Source organism: Athene noctua, chromosome 1, assembly GCF_965140245.1.
Source record: "Athene noctua chromosome 1, bAthNoc1.hap1.1, whole genome shotgun sequence".
Lineage (NCBI taxonomy): Eukaryota > Metazoa > Chordata > Aves > Strigiformes > Strigidae > Athene > Athene noctua.
The window spans coordinates 147,358,342-147,373,565 of record NC_134037.1 but is presented as its reverse complement, the minus strand read 5'-3'; the positions used below and the strand labels follow the sequence as shown (position 1 = coordinate 147,373,565).

Below are 15,224 nucleotides of genomic sequence, written 5' to 3'. Positions count from 1 at the left end.
TTGTGCTGTGGAAAGAGATATAGACCACTTTTCCAGCACTGGGACTGGACTCAAGATGCTACATGCACACCTAGCATGCTGGCCACATGCCCATATGCTAATATCTTGTGCTGCCTTTGGATGACTCCTTTAGGCAAGCAGAGCCCTGATATCCAAGCAGGTCACTTACAGAGCATGCCCTTTGGTGCCTGAATTTCACTTCCTTTTTAAAAACACCTGATTTTCCTGCTGCTCAGTTGGTTGTTCTCTTCTCTTAGGTACCACCACATAAGCCAACTCGGAGGAAACCACCATGCTCCCTGCCACTGTATTCCCACAAAACCGAGACAAGTGACAATGATGAGCAAGTGAGTATGAATTTAATAGGGGGACAAGGTCTCTCCTCTCTTCAGCTTGTTCTCTCCTGAGACATGAGCTTGGAGGTAGCAGAGGGGTCAGGCTATGCAGCAAAAGACATCAATTATGCAGCATCAAACCTTCTCCTGCTCACACACACGTACTGACAGAGTCAGCTCCACGCTGTTTCCTGCGCCTGTAGCATGGATGCACATCCCATTTCTACTGCTTTTGTTTTTACCATTAGAGCACTGACTGATCCACCCAGTTACCACCTTTCAAGCATTTTAAAGCAGGAACTGCTGGCATTTATTAGATTTGAACAGCGCTTAGCATAGGGAGCATCAATGATCTTTGTTGCCTTCAGATGAACTCTAGTGTTTTGTGTATGATCGTGTAATAGGTCTGCTCCTGAGATTTCTCCTTCTTCAGAAAAAGGGAATAATTAATCCAGAGTGAAGAGGGGTTTGGTCAGCCATACCCACAGAATATTGTCTTGAGGTGCCCTCCATACAGCACCCCTGAATGAGCAGGTCCCAGTAAATTGGCTGCTACTCACTAAAGTTTATGCTCAGACTCCTTCCAGTCATTTCCGTCCTTCTGTATTTCAAGGTTTGTGGTCTACCCACCAAATTTCACATTGTCACCTGCCCTTAACAAGGGGGTGGTTCTTCATTCTTCTTTTCTGACAGCTACAGGCTCTTGCTGCCTCCATGCCAAACGAGCACAAGCTTTAAAATCTTAGATTCCTTCCTTTTCCTTTGGAACTGAAAAAAGCAATATGCCCCTTCTCAAAGCAATGCTCTTCCTTTCTCAAACTGTTTTCAGCCTTTCATAGCTCTACCTTTCCAGCCACTTAGGCCTTTCCTGCCCATACTAACTGGGTACCCTTTAACTCTGTTAGTCAAGTGGTGGCAGAAAGTCTTTTCTGTCACAAAAAGTTCACAATGTTTACCAACTTTAAGGCTTGTACCTTTTAAGAGGCAGAATTTTAATCTGTCTGGTCCTGAAATAATACTGGGGGAAACTGTGTTATAGGTTAGATACCTTAGTGAAGGCCATGTAGCTGCAGAACCATTACACATCATCTAACTCAGATATTTCACCAGAAAGCAGACAGTCACCTTTACTCCCAGAGGAAGGATACATGTATGTAGAGCCCTAGGATGGCTAGATAACAAAAGGGGAGTGGGGACAGGAAAGAAGAAAGCAAACTTTTGTGTGAAGACGTTATATGAAGCTTCATTTGCTCCCCTACTAGCACTTTCTGCTTCTCTCTTCCAAGTTTTCTGCCTTCACTGTATTTCCTCTTTTTCACCTACTTTACGGTGACTTTTTTGTGTTTCATTTTGTTTTGCAGAAGCGATCTCCAAATGCTTGTCCCATTCCCAAGGTCAAGGTGAAAAGCTCCCCCATGATTGAAAAGCTGCAGGTAGGTCCTGGAAGAGCCCACATGGCTGCTCCACCAAATTAAAACTGATTGGCATTTGCCATAGCTACTTCCCTTGCAGAGCAGCCACAGAGGAAGGGGATCCAGAAGCCAAGGGTGACGGCTAGGTAAACAGGGCAGTGGCCTCACTGATGAGGGCCCAGTCCCACAATACCCGAACAAGGAAGGCAGAGAAGGTCCGGGTATGGTAATCAGCATCAGAAGCAGTCCAGCGATCCTCAGGGATGTCTATAGTTGGGTTAGTGCATGGGCCAGGATCATATGGATCTGTGGGGTACATGGCTGGGCATGGGCATGGCAGCAGCTCGGCTCGGGTGAGGAACAGGGGCAGGAGCCTCAGTTGAAATGCAGCTCCCAAGAGAAAGTGAGGGAAACCCTGGCTGGGACTTCTTTCAGCTCTTTCTTCAGAGCAGTCTAAATCGAATTGAATCAACTACACCTTGTCAGGGAGCTGGCCTTGAGTGCGGGCAGCTACAGTCGTGGCAGTGGGGAGTGCGCTCTGGGCTCTGGCACTCCCCTGCATGATCTTAGAAGCTCTGCGCTTCCCTCCCAGTTACGCACAAATGCACCCAGTGCTTCTTGCCCTTTTTGTATCTCTCCGTGGTGCCCAATTCTTGCTGCTGAGGGCAGCTCAGCACTCGAGAGCACATAGACATAGTGCTCTGCCACTGCCAGCTGCCTCTCCTGGCAGCACGTGCGACTCCAGAGCTCAATGCCTCCCTGACACCATGTAAACCTATTCATAGCACCGTCCCTCTTAATGCACCCAAGGACATTTGCCTACAAGAGCTTAGTGACAGGCCAGCAGGAAGTGTTTTGCCACAATTAGACACAAAGGTTGCTTCTTTCCATGGTCATCGTGCTCCTCAAGACTGCGCAGATCATTCAGAAGAACTGCAGACCAGGCTTGAAACTCTGAGGTCAGCTTGGGCACACACAGGGAAGGTTTAAATCTCGAAGCGATTGCTGGCTGCTTGTTCAGACTTTCTCCCGGCTCATCCACTGTAGACTGTGCTGGGTTGGCTGGGTCACTGGAAAATCCCAGAAGGCCTCAGGATGATAAAAGGGCACGTCCTGAGATCCAGCTGCTGGGGAAGGGCAAATGTCCAGTCATAACTTCTCTGCCCGGACTTGTTTGTTGACAGTGTCACCAGGAGAGACCCATAACCAGAAGGTATGTGGGTTGTGACAGCTGAGATGTGACAGCTCCCCTGGCAAGAGCAAGGGTTCCTCCGTGTGGTCACCGCATGCAGTACACGCCGGTGTCACGTTCGCCCATGACATGGATTTTTCTTTGCAGGCCAATCTGGCTTTTGCTCCAGCTGCTCTGCTGCCGGGAGCATCTCCCAAAAGCCCTGGTGTGAAAGGCCTGGTTTCTCCATTCAGCACCCCTCCCTCAACGCCCAGCAGCCCAGGGATTCAGTCCCAGCCCAGTGAAGCGAATGAGATGCCGGTCAGCTTTGATCAGCCCCCGGAAGGCACTCAACTGCAATTTTATAATAAGGTAGGGTATGTGCTAGGATTTCTCCTTCACAGCAGGGTGAGGCTTGCTTATCCCTTGGGGATGAAAAGGAAGAGAAGGCCATAGCCCTCGGTCCTGCCATATCAGTGTGCATTTGTGGCCAAGGGAGGAGACCTATGTGCCAGGTTTGAAACAGCCTTTCAGTGTAGCTCTGTTGGAGTCTCCTCTCTGCCCACCTGCACATGGAGCTGGATGGTCCATCACCTCCAGCAGCCTTCCTGGCCAAATGGGTGATGGGAAGGGGTGAAGTGGCAGGACCCAGTCACTTCAGCTCAGTAGTAAGAGGGTGGTTGGTACCTGGGCAGGGAGCGCTGTGAGGAGGTGGTGTCACGTGCCAGCAACTGTCAAAGGTGGCTGAGGCGCAGTTTAGGGAGCCACACAGAGCACAATGGTTTGCCAGGTGTCTTGACAGAGTGCTCAGAAGTTAAATGGGGAGCTGTGACCTGCATTCACCATCAACTGGAGTGCAGACACTTTCCTCAACCACCAAACTGCCAAGAGTAGAAAAGGCTGAGATACCCAAAGTCAGCAGCATCTGTGTAATGAGTGCAGCGTCCGTGAGCTTGGGGTCTAACTTGGACAAGGAGCCACAGTTTAAATTGTGACAATGATCTCTGGCACCATCTCTACAGAAGAAAATGAGACATATATTAGGAAGCTGCTTGTCCTATACAGTAGTCTCTCAGCAGCAGTGAGCCCTCATCTCCCTACATCTCAGTAGCAGAGCAGGAAAAGTGAGGCCACCAAGGTAGCAGTCAGGTTTCCCATGGTATTTTCCTCTGTTGTGCTTTCCTGCTTTCCAGTACCACTCTCTTGACTGCTTCAATGTCTGCTTTTCCTGCCTCCAAGGTGCGGACGCGGGGATCTATAAAGCGCAGGCCTCCCTCCAGGAGGTTCCGAAGATCTCTGTCCGAGTACGGAGATGGGGAAGATTTAGGGGTCAATGTCTCCTCTCCAGAAAATGGTGCCAAGGAAGATGGGGATGAGGTGTTTGGGCCCAAGGGTAAGACAAATGAAGCAGAAACAGACAGCAAAGAGCAAAAGAAACAGACAGAATCTGATGAGAAGTCCCCATCAAGGAGAGGATCTAGCAGATCAGAAGATGAAGAAAAAGGGGGAAAACAGGCAGAGGAAATGACTCCTTGCAAGAGTAACACAGAGGATACAAAGGAGGAGGAGGAAGTGTGTTGTGGTGCCCCAGGGGAGGAGAACTCTCCCCAGCCTCCCTCTGGAAACAAGGAGGAGAAGGTGTGTGAGGGTCCCCAGGGAGAAGAGCAGCAAGGCAGTGCCTGTGAAAAGGGGGACGAGGAAAAGGGGGACAAGGAGAAGGAAGAAGCTGAAGCTGGAGCTGAAGCAAAGGAGAACAGTGAGAGCTCAGATGTACTGAAAACATCAGACGCTGAAGAAACACGACTGGCACCTGAACCGCTGCAGGACGCAGTGGGCTTAGACACTGCCGGTGAGCCTTCAACATCAGCCACGCAGGACCAGGGCACAGAGTAACCGTGACACACAGGTAAGACAGGTCAGAATGATGATGGCCCCTAAAATACCAGAGGGGTTTGCTTATTAATGAAAATGGCAACTGACGGAACACACCAACATTTTTGCTGTTCTCCACACCTCAGAAGTATCAAATCTCAGGCCTACAGAGACTGCAAGGCAGGGTATTTAAAACAACCAGCCCTGCTGGGTGGTGTTACAGAGAGAGAGGATGGAGAAGAAGCAAAGCCTATTCTGGGTTCAATAAAATGGAGAGGCTCTGCTCACCAAGCACCCTGCCCAACTGCTGTTTTGAAAGCAATTTGAAAGTATGTACAGTAAAAAGCACTTTTTCCCAGCAATAACCATTTATATACTATCTCAGTATGCCTCCTTACATACACATGTTTATATGTATAGGTGTGCACACCCTGTATATATACATGCATACATATATATATATATGTATCTTCATGTGTTTAGCTTGTTAGCTTTGCCAGCAAAAATAGTCTTTGCACACACACCAGTTTCATGATCAGCCCTGGAAGCATGCAAACATAGGCCTCTGCCATTTGAAATAAAAGAGGATTTCCACTGGCTAAAGTGGGGCTTGTTCCACGTAGCTTCTTACGTACTCTCTAACCACTGATAGCGTAGCCACAGATGCCTGAGGAAATAGCGCATTCCACCTCAACCACCTATCCCGTCTTCAAATGCCTCCTTGGTTAGGCAAGGAACAACTGAAGGAAACAGGCTGGTGCTCAGGCTGCAGCTTGCCTTTGCCTCCTAGCACAGAAACTTTCTAAGTACCCTCAGGTCATAGACTCCCCAGCACTGTATTTACTTAGACCCATGATTATTTTTCATAATTTCCTTACTTTTCCCCTCTGAAAAGGACATACCCAATCAGGGCACAGGAGACTTAACATGTGAATAGGAGCCATCTAACCCAATCAAGGTGGAAGCTACTGGAAAACCTTCAGTGGCAGGAGATGAGCAGAATACGGATATTTCCCAAGGTCCAGACTCATCCCAGAGCTGAGTGGCTGCTCGCTGGCTCTCTGCTTCACACCATTGTACTTTGGGACAGGCTTGCAATCGCTTTGGACTTCAAATCTGAGGTGTTGGCTGACATTCCTCAGTGATATTCGGGGACTGAGAGACCTGATACATGTTGTCCTGGAGCCAAAAGCCACCACCGCTCCTGGTACCTCTGCTCCTTCATCTTGCTCCAAAATGTCTTTTTCTTCTCCCCTGCATTGGTCTTAGATTAATTTTGTCAGTTACATACATACACATATGGTGCCTTTTTGGTAGCTTCTTTTGAAATATTTTGGGGTGTCAAATTTCAGTAAATAATGTTTTAACAGTAGGATAAAGTATGTTTTCTCCATATATGCTGTATGGGAGACAATGTGAACCCTGAACACAGGGAAAACTCTTAGGACATTGTTCATAAAGCATAAAATCTCTTTGAAGTGGGGGTCAAGCTGGCTGATCTGTGAAACAGCCAGTCGTGGTAGGTAATTTTTCTGTGTGCTTCAACTTTGGGACGTTTTTAGTGCTGGTGGAAAGTAACAACCAACAGATTTGATGCACAGAAAAGATGTACTGCGTTGGTCAACAGGGCAAGTTTTCTTATCCAGTTGTAGACTCCTGTCCAGATTTAGAAGGGCTGCCTGTCTGTCAGTCTTTCTTACTTCCAGACCCTATCCAATCATTTGATTCTCATTTGAAACTTTCAGTGTGTGTCCACCGAGTACCACCTGTGATAGAAAGCATCCTGGCTTACTGGAAACACCTGGTTAATTTTATATAGGTCAAAGAAGAGGTCTTAGATGGCTGAGTTTCCAGTTGTGTGGCCTGACTGAATATTAATTGGTGAAGGTCAGCTGGTCAGTCCCTCCTAAGTACTTGCTCATTGTACTACATTTGCATTGACTCTTGGGGCACAAGTTAAGTCATGGGTCTTGGATTTGCTAAGGCAAAAAAGCTTTTACATCTGGAGAGTATTTGTTGCCCATATGAAATAAGTTATCTGGGGAAAGATAGATAATAGTCCATCACCTAACCAGTTTCCTGACAGTTGTGCTTGAAGCTGTATCTGCAGTACTGAATAAAAATCTGCTCTGGATGAAGGCCATGGGGCTCATGTCCACATAGTTCCCATGTGTGGAACTATGGACAAATCTGGACTTGCTGGAGACAGCGAGCCAAAGTTGTCAAAAGCTGAGCCAAGGATGCCAGCTAGCTGTTAGTTGGTGTGATTGGTCAGAGGCCAGCACCTGAGCCTGCCACCAGCCACCTAGTGCCCAACAACACACACACGGCTACAGAGACCAAGGGCAGAACCAGCCAGCTCCTCCTCAACCATCAGAAGGCTCCTCCTAGCAAACGTCAAGGTGAGCAGAGTTGCAGGCTTGGGTTGTCCCTGTCTCTCAGAACAGGCACAAGCATTTTACACAACGCAGCCCACATCTGTCCTTGAATGGGCTCTGCAACACAGCAGTGTTACAAACCCAGTGGCTTTGAAGAATATCCCCTTTCTGTTCACCAGCTCTAAAATCGCGAGGAAAGAAGTGGCTCTGTGCCCTGCCTTTCTTTTTCCCAGGTGAGAGCACTGAGGTGTCATTTGCTGAGAGCCAGCAGTGTTGACCCTTCAAGCATGGGCTTGTTGGCAAACACGACCCCCATGTCCTTTTGAGCCATGTTGTGGAGCATTGTTGCCTTTGAATCCATTTTAATCTGTTTGTTAGAGCTTGTATTCCAGGGCAGGCTGCAATCATTTGCTGTACCCTGTTTCTTCTCCCAGCAGTATCCCATCTGGATGTGAGTGATTGTGCCTTGTGTATATAGATATATGTGTGCCTGTTTAGAGAATGAGTATGTGTGTCCCAAGCAAGGGAATGGAAATCCGAGGGAGAAACAGAAGAAATAAATGGTGGAATAAAACCAAATTAAAACAAAATCTGTGTGTTTCCTTCTGGGGAGATGAAGGAGCCTGAGGAAGGATGGAGAGAGCTGGCAGCAGCAGACAAAAATAGGGGTGGGATTTCCACTGCCATTGAAACAGTTTAACATTCAATTTTAACTTGTGGTATTTTTTACTTTTGGGGAACAGCAATAACCAATGTGCTTAATCTGCAAAGGAAGGTGTTCTCTGGGGCAAGCAGTGACATCAGAGACTGCCTCACTCCCTGCCACAGCCCTGCAGGTATCATGTATCTAGGAACAGAAGAAAGCAAAGCTATTTAGCCCAGTGCCATTTCTGCAACAGCATCCTTGTTCAGGGGAAGCATAAAAAACCAAGGTGACACACAGTGATCCTTCCTGTGAGATTTCCCAGCTCCTGACAATCAACAGTTTAGAGACTTTCTATGCCAGAAGTTGCATCACCATCTTTGTCCTTGATGGCTTTACCAAGTTGCAGGAAAAAGGATGCCTGTCTCTCAGCTGAAGGCATCTATATATCCCTGTTGGGGCAATGCTTGTTCAGGAAGCACACAAACCTTGCCGTGTCTGCAGGCCAAGAGAACAATTTTTGAAAAGACTCTAGCCAGTATTAGCATTGTGACACTACATGTGGGCATGTATCCCTGCCCCACCCCTGCCAGCAGGCAGCATTGGCTTGGGCAGCGTGGTCTTGTATCGACAAGGTGTGTAGAGTCAGAATTTTAGACTGAAATGTAGACCACAGCTTGGCTTGGTGTATAGGGTGTACAGACCCATACGCACCTGCCAGATTGCTGAGGCTGGAGCATGAGGCTGAGTGTCAGGTGTAAGAACACTGATGGTCGAATAGGCAAATGCCCTCAGCAAGAAAAATCTGATGTAATTTATGCAGTTCCGCTGATGTGGATGGTGCCTGAAAGATTCAAAAAAGTAAAAGCACAAACCTTACAGGCCAGAAGACCTTTCAACTGGGGAGGGAACGTTGAAAAACAGAGCAAGAATAAAGTGGAAAAAGAAATGCAGTGCAAGAGCAAGGAGACTGTTGCAGTTGTATTTGGCTGGGATCATGTTGTTACGGTTATTTTTTGACTGGACAGTGTTTGAACTGTAGTGTGAGCCGCAAGGAAGTGTTGGATGGATAAGGACTGTAAGTGATTACTGATGGGAGAAAGAGGGTTTTCTAGAGATCTGGGATGCAAGAGAGGCCGGTACGGAGGTGTGGAAACATGAGGCGGAAGCTTGTGGATGACAAGCGGCATTAGCAGGATCTACCCCATCAGGGACAAAGAAGCAGGGTGGAGCGGTTTCAGTGGGAACGCCGCTGGCTCCCCCGGGTCCCCACACATGACAAACACAGTCCCAGCGCCGAGGCGCGCTTCCCAGACGCCCAAGCCCTTTGCTTCAGCCATTTCCCTTGCCCGGGGAGGCCCGAGAGCCAGTGCCGGGGACGCCCGCTGGAAGGGAGCCCCCAGCCGCTTCCCACAGGCCCTCGCTTCACCCGCGCGGGGGGCTGCCGTGAGAGGATTCCTACACTCTCGCCTATGCAGTTGCGTGTGTGTCCCCTCACCGCAGCCCTGCGGGCGGAGGCTGCGGGGGGGCCGAACCTCAGCCTGTCAGGCCGCCCGCCCCCGTGAGGGGAGGGGAACCCGCCGCGCCCGCCCGCACAGCCCGCGGGGCGCGGGGCCGCGTGGCGGGGCAAAGCGGGATAAGCCGAAGCCGTTCGAGGGGGGGTGGGGGGGTGGGGGTGTCCCTTTCCCCCCCTTCCCATCCGCTGAGAATGAGCTCGCCCGGCTCCGCGCTCCGCGGGCCATGCCTGCCCGCCACACGCGTCGGGGACCCACACGCGCCGTGTTCCTCCGCCCTTCGGGAGGGCGCAGGAGCGGTGTCTGCGCAGGGGAGCGCCGCGGGCGCGCTGCTCCCCCGCGTGGTGGGGGGAATCGTCTCCATCGAACGGAGCCGTAGGGCTGGGGGCCGGCAGCGCCTTGGGGTGCCCTGGCGGGGGGGGCGGTGTGGGGGGAGCGACACGGGACACACAGGGGAAATCGCAGCAGGCTGGGCTGTGGGGGGAGAGCGGCGGCGTGTGCCGGAGCGGCGTGTGCCGGAGCGGGGGGCGGAGCCGCTCGGGGCCTGGCGGGGAGAGGGGGGCGGGGCGCGCTGGCGGAGGCGCGGGCGGGAGGGGCGGGAAGTGAGTGAAGTGCCGAGCTGGGGAGGAGCCCAGAGAGAGCGGCTCGTTGGTCTAGGGGTATGATTCTCGCTTCGGGTGCGAGAGGTCCCGGGTTCAAATCCCGGACGAGCCCGCTGGGAGAGGGGGTGGCGGCAGCGCCTCCTATTTTGCTGCCGCGGTGTCCCCCCAAACCTGCGCTTTTTGCGTCTCAGCGCCTCGGGCCCGCCCGCGGCCGGAGGGGGGGCGCGGGGGAAGGAGCCGGGGGCAGCGGCGGGCTGCGGGGGGAGCGGCGGGCTGCGGGGGGAGCGGCGGCGGCACGGCCCTGGGGGGACACGAGGGGAGCCGGCGGCGGAGGGGGGCCCACGGGGAGAGGCGGGAGCCGCCCCGCAGCCCTGTCCCGTCTGGGGTGCGCGGGGTTTGGGGAGGGCAGGGGCCTTGCGGGGGAGAATTTCGGGGAGCGGCGCCGTGTGCGAGGCGAGGAGGAGGCGTGAGACGAGAGGGGAGACCCCTTTCGCGGGAGTTTCCAACGCCGGTTCCGTGCACTGGGAGGGAACGGGCCTCGCTGGAAGCCCTGCCCGCCTCCCCTCGCTGCCTGCGGGAGCCGCCTGTGCCGGCCCCGGGAACGCAGCGGCGGGCAGCGGGTCGCTGGGAAGGGAGCGGGGCGGGGAAGCAGTGGGGAGGGCGTAAGGAAAAAGAAAGAAAAATGGGCTCGTCCGGGATTTGAACCCGGGACCTCTCGCACCCTAAGCGAGAATCATACCCCTAGACCAACGAGCCGCCATGAGGAGTGCTTCTTCTCCCTTCCACAGGACGCTCGGCTGCGGCCCCGCGACCCGGCCTGCCCGCCTCCGCCCCGGCCGCCTCCGCCCCGGCCGCGGGAGCTGCCCGCAGCGGGTGGCGGTGCCGGCGCCGGGCTGCGCCGTCGGTTGGAGCAGAAGCGGGCTGCAGGTGGCCAGGGGGATGTTTTGCCCGGCCCACGGCAGCCGTGCCTACCGGCTCGTAATGGAGGCGGAGGAGAAGCCCCCAGAAAGGGGCGTTGGGCCAACGTGAGGCGGTCAGTGGGCTGGGCGGCAGCCCGGGGGTTGCAGGCCCGTGCCGGCCCGCTCTCTGACTCGTCGCAGCAGCCCGCAGGCGGCGGAGGCCGATACTTCCCCCCTGCCTCAGCCTGGGAGGCCGCGACCCCCGTGGTTGGGCTCAGCCGGTGCCTGCCCAGGCCCGGGGTGCCGGGCCCCCGCGCCCGCCCCGCCGGTGTGGCCAGCGGCCCGCCAGGGAGCGGTCAGGGCTCACGGGGGCTGCTCTGCCCGGCGGCCTTGTTGGGACGGCGCTCACAACTCTGGGGTGCAGCCTCTCCTGCTTTTTTGCGGGGTCCCGTATTACTCTATTACTCATGAGGCACATGCGCCGTCGCTGTGCGTGGTGTTGCTCTCCGGGTTGCCTGCAATCACTGTGGCAAACCTATCTACCCTGTGTGCTTCATGTGTGTCTAGCCATTTACCACAGCAGTCAAACCACAAATCCCAACCAAAAGAAGGGAAGTTCATGGTTCGTTTCCATCATTTGAAACTGTACTACAGCCAAGCAGTGATGACGTTACTTTAGTACCTTAGAGCTGATGATTTTATGCAGACCTGTTTAAAATCAGAGGCTTCTTACAACAAACACAGGTTTGTGTAGTGTAGTTAGTTACCACAGGTCAGTGCTACCTTGGCTCTTGTCTCCATGCAGTAACAATCGCTAAATTAATTTTGCCCACATTCCAAGAAATTGAAGGGGAAGGTAGGAAGGAGAGACCAGAAAAATAATTACTCTCATTTTATGAGCTTTTTTATATATCAAGGTTATCAAGAATACTTGCAGCTCGAGTTGTTCCTTAGCATCAGTTCAGCACTGGAATAGCTCATCGTTAGCATCCATTTTTTGTTATCGAGTTTTGTCAGAACACTTACCCTTGCATAGTGGGTGATCCAAGACATGCTTCATAATCGAATTACAGAAAAACAATTATCAAACTCTTCAAGTATCACATGCAATTACAGTGCTGCTGGCAGCTCTGAGGTTTGAAAGAACCACTGCATTTTTATTTAACTAGGGTAAACATAAGTGCAGCACTATCTGCCATTCACCATTTCTCCCAGTGTGCAGAGGAAAAAGTAATGTTGTAATAGACACCCAATACTTTCTTTTACAAATACAGCTTCTTTTTAAATCTCTCTCATGTTCTTCTATTACTGTTTCAAAATGAGCATAATGGATGGGCTGTTTTTTGCAGGAATGCATGTCTCTGCACACTAAACAGTGTCTACTGTACAGTTCCTCTAGGTTTGGAGATGCTGGCTAAACAGAAAACAATCAAAACGATTAAAAATGTAAAATCAGTCTGAATATATTTGTTTCTCCTAGAAGATGTTACCCTTATTTTGTTTGACATCATAATCCTGCCTGCTCCCTCTGGCAAGCTACTAGAGAGCTCTCTAAAGTAGTAGGATAAAAAAAGGTCTGAATTTCTAACATAAAACAGCAACCATGAAAAAATGTATTTAACCTCCTGCCAGTGACACACGCTTTTTCAGATCTTCCTTTTGTGATAAGCGGAAACAAAAAAGACAAAAAAGCATTTTTCCTTCTCTTGTGGGGCTGAATGCTGATTTTATTGCCTTTGAGAAAGCTCAGAAACCAGTCAGGCAGCTTGACAGCAGCCTGCCAGGAGGCTGCTCTGGTCTCTCTTGCCCCACTGTCTGAGCAGTTGTGCCCTCTCACTGCAGCTTGTCTGACCTGAGTGGATTCAGCGTGAAGAAAAGTAACACCTCTCCATATGCAGATAGAAAAAAATGAGTTTGTTGCCAGCTAAGCAAGCTGTATTACTAAGCAATTTGATAAATACTAGTATTATCATTAGACAGAGTGTAGAGTTGTATAGCTAAAGGGAAAAAGGTTGGCAGCACTACACCTTTATTTGAGTTAGCTTTTCAGGGAGTTGTGTGCCGAGTTAAGGACTTGTGTAGTACAGCTTGTAGGCTCTGCATTTAACAGCTTACCCCGAGAAGTGTTCCCAGCTCTTTTTATTATAACCTTAATAGTAATAGGTTACAGAATACAAATGCCATATATGTTCCTCAGGACAAATTGAGTTGTTCGAGCACCCAACTTTCTGTGTGGAAATACCAGAATAATTTGTTCACTACTAGCTGGATAAAAAACTGTCTACAGTAAGTAGAGCAGATACTGTCCCAAATGTTCTCTGTATTGAACAGCCGTACTACTACACAGGAAATGGGACAATCGTAGGGCTGTACCTGTGACAACGTTATCTCAGCTCTGTCAGGGAAGGGAGCAATTGTAGCAATCCTCTGGCAAGGGACACATGTGGCCAGATCAGACTTATTAGTACCTAAAAGGAGAACGTGTGAGCTCTGTGAAGGACATTAAATTTGAGAGTAAGAAAAAGGATATATTTTTAAAAAAACTTTAGGTTGGCTATCTTGAAAATATGTCTAGAAAGACGAAGCTTGGGCTGTTCAGGGGATTGAACATTTTAAAACTGCAGTACTGAAGGACCTGAAGGCAGTGAACTCTGGGTACTGAGGTGCTTCCATCATGGTAGAGCACTTCCACGCACTGAGGGGAACTATAAGAGTGAGTGGAGTTTCCATGGAAAGATCTCTGAGGGAGTTGAGGCAGAAAGGCTTGGGATGAAAGGATTATTGCTGCCTATCAGTTTCTGCTCCATTTGGAAAGTGGGGATATTGGTCAGTTGGCTAAAGACTCACCTGCAGGGGAAGTTGGAGGAACCAAATGTGGTGGCAACAAAACTAATAATAGTAATTAGATAATTCCCTGTGATACAGAGTTGCCTGTGTTGATTTTTATTCCCAAATACTGGCCCTGGATTTCTGATAGCCTGGATTTCTGGAAAACACATACAATGTTTAGCCTGAGGAACATGCTCCAGAGCTTCCCCCCGAGGGCGTAAATAATGAATGCATACACCATTACATTTTAAATGCCATGAGAACTCTTGCATGGCAGCTGGAAGAAAAAAACCCTGCCTGTGTTTTTGTAGGGGCTTGATTTGTCATGGCCATCCTCAACATGGCACATGGTAGCGGGGCTTTTCTGTGGCCTCTTGCATCTGCAGATGTGATTAGGTGGCCAGAGAGGGGCAGAGAAACTGGTGCACCTGGGAGACAACCAGCATCTATGGAGCACCAGGCAGGAGCAAACTGAGTATGCTGTGGGCCTCTGAAGCCTCATGGACAGACACAGTGAGCAACAGCCTTATGATACGTCTAAGCTCGTTCAACCTCTTTAAAATACAGAGTTTAGCAAAGAAGAAATACGTGCAAAGAGCTTCTCAAAAGAGAGGGAATGAAGCAAGGAGGTAAAGAAGGGTGAAAGCGTGGTGTCAGGGTGTCTGTAACAGCAGGAAGTCCAGTCACTGAGCCAGGGGAAAAATTCCAAACAGGTATTTTCAGGCAAAAGGCAAAGGTATACGGTCACGTAGCAGGAGAGCTTCTGAAGGAGCCTGTACTTGCAGGCAATGCACGTCAGAACAGGCTCTGGGGGTTAACGGGGAAGAACAAGAAGGACCTGGGTGGAGGCAGGGGGAACCCACCCTTGCTGGCTCTGTAAGCCTGCGGCAGCATTCTCCTCCTTCCCCAGCCACTGGGGACAGGCGCTCGGCAGGCACACGCGTTAGCCAGCACCGCACACAGGCTAGCCAGCACCGCACACCACCACCGAGTGCGACCAAGCTGAACCCGGCTGCCGCCCTCGTAGGCCGCGACAGGCCCATTGCTCATGGACAGGTCTTAACTCACAAACACACGACTCCGTTTGCGCCACTGTCAGTTATTTTCAAGTGTAAAATAGGGAGATGGCTAGCGTGCCTCCAGAGGGATTTCCGCACGGGCGATTAACTGTCGGCAGCCCCTAAGCCTGAGGCGAGGCCATTTGGCGCGGGGCTGCCTCTGGTGCCCTCGTTGCCTCTGAGCCGGCGGGTGCGGTACAGGCGCGGTAGGGGCAAGCGGGCGGAGCGCGGGCCGCTCGCAGAGGCCGAAGCGTTTGCCGGCAGCGAGACCCGCCGCTTCCAGGCCTCCCCCGCTGCCAGCACGGCTGGGAACGCCACCGCCGCCATGACTGCGCTTCGGCGCCCGGGCCCCCCGGCCTACACCGAACCGGGGACGGCCCCGCGGGCTCGGCCACACCACGCCCGCGCACACGCTCACACAGCACCACCCGCCGGGGGGGCGCGGCCGAAGGGAGTGACGCCCCGGCTCGGGGGGCGGGCCAGCGCATTCCGTGTCCGGATAGGGCGTCTG

At 51.6% G+C, this 15,224-nt stretch overlaps 1 protein-coding gene and 2 non-coding genes across 3 annotated transcripts in view; 2 read left to right on the top strand and 1 right to left on the bottom strand.

Annotated features, from left to right (window-relative positions):
• Window positions 1–7,708, top strand: part of RCSD1 (RCSD domain containing 1) — a 35,754-nt gene extending 28,046 nt beyond the window's left edge. The window contains exons 3-7 of the mRNA XM_074928535.1: window positions 258–347; window positions 1,697–1,768; window positions 3,087–3,290; window positions 4,158–4,824; window positions 5,686–7,708. Of these exons, the coding sequence (XP_074784636.1) occupies window positions 258–347; window positions 1,697–1,768; window positions 3,087–3,290; window positions 4,158–4,811 (1,020 nt within the window). The 3' untranslated portion in view covers window positions 4,812–4,824; window positions 5,686–7,708. The remainder of the gene's footprint in view (window positions 1–257; window positions 348–1,696; window positions 1,769–3,086; window positions 3,291–4,157; window positions 4,825–5,685) is intronic.
• Window positions 7,709–9,967: 2,259 nt separating this feature from the next.
• TRNAP-CGG (transfer RNA proline (anticodon CGG)) lies at window positions 9,968–10,039 on the top strand. Its single transcript has one exon. It is a non-coding gene; the product is annotated as a tRNA-Pro (tRNA).
• Window positions 10,040–10,611: 572 nt separating this feature from the next.
• On the bottom strand, window positions 10,612–10,683 carry TRNAP-AGG (transfer RNA proline (anticodon AGG)). Its single transcript has one exon. It is a non-coding gene; the product is annotated as a tRNA-Pro (tRNA).
• Between the last annotated feature and the right edge of the window lie 4,541 nt (window positions 10,684–15,224).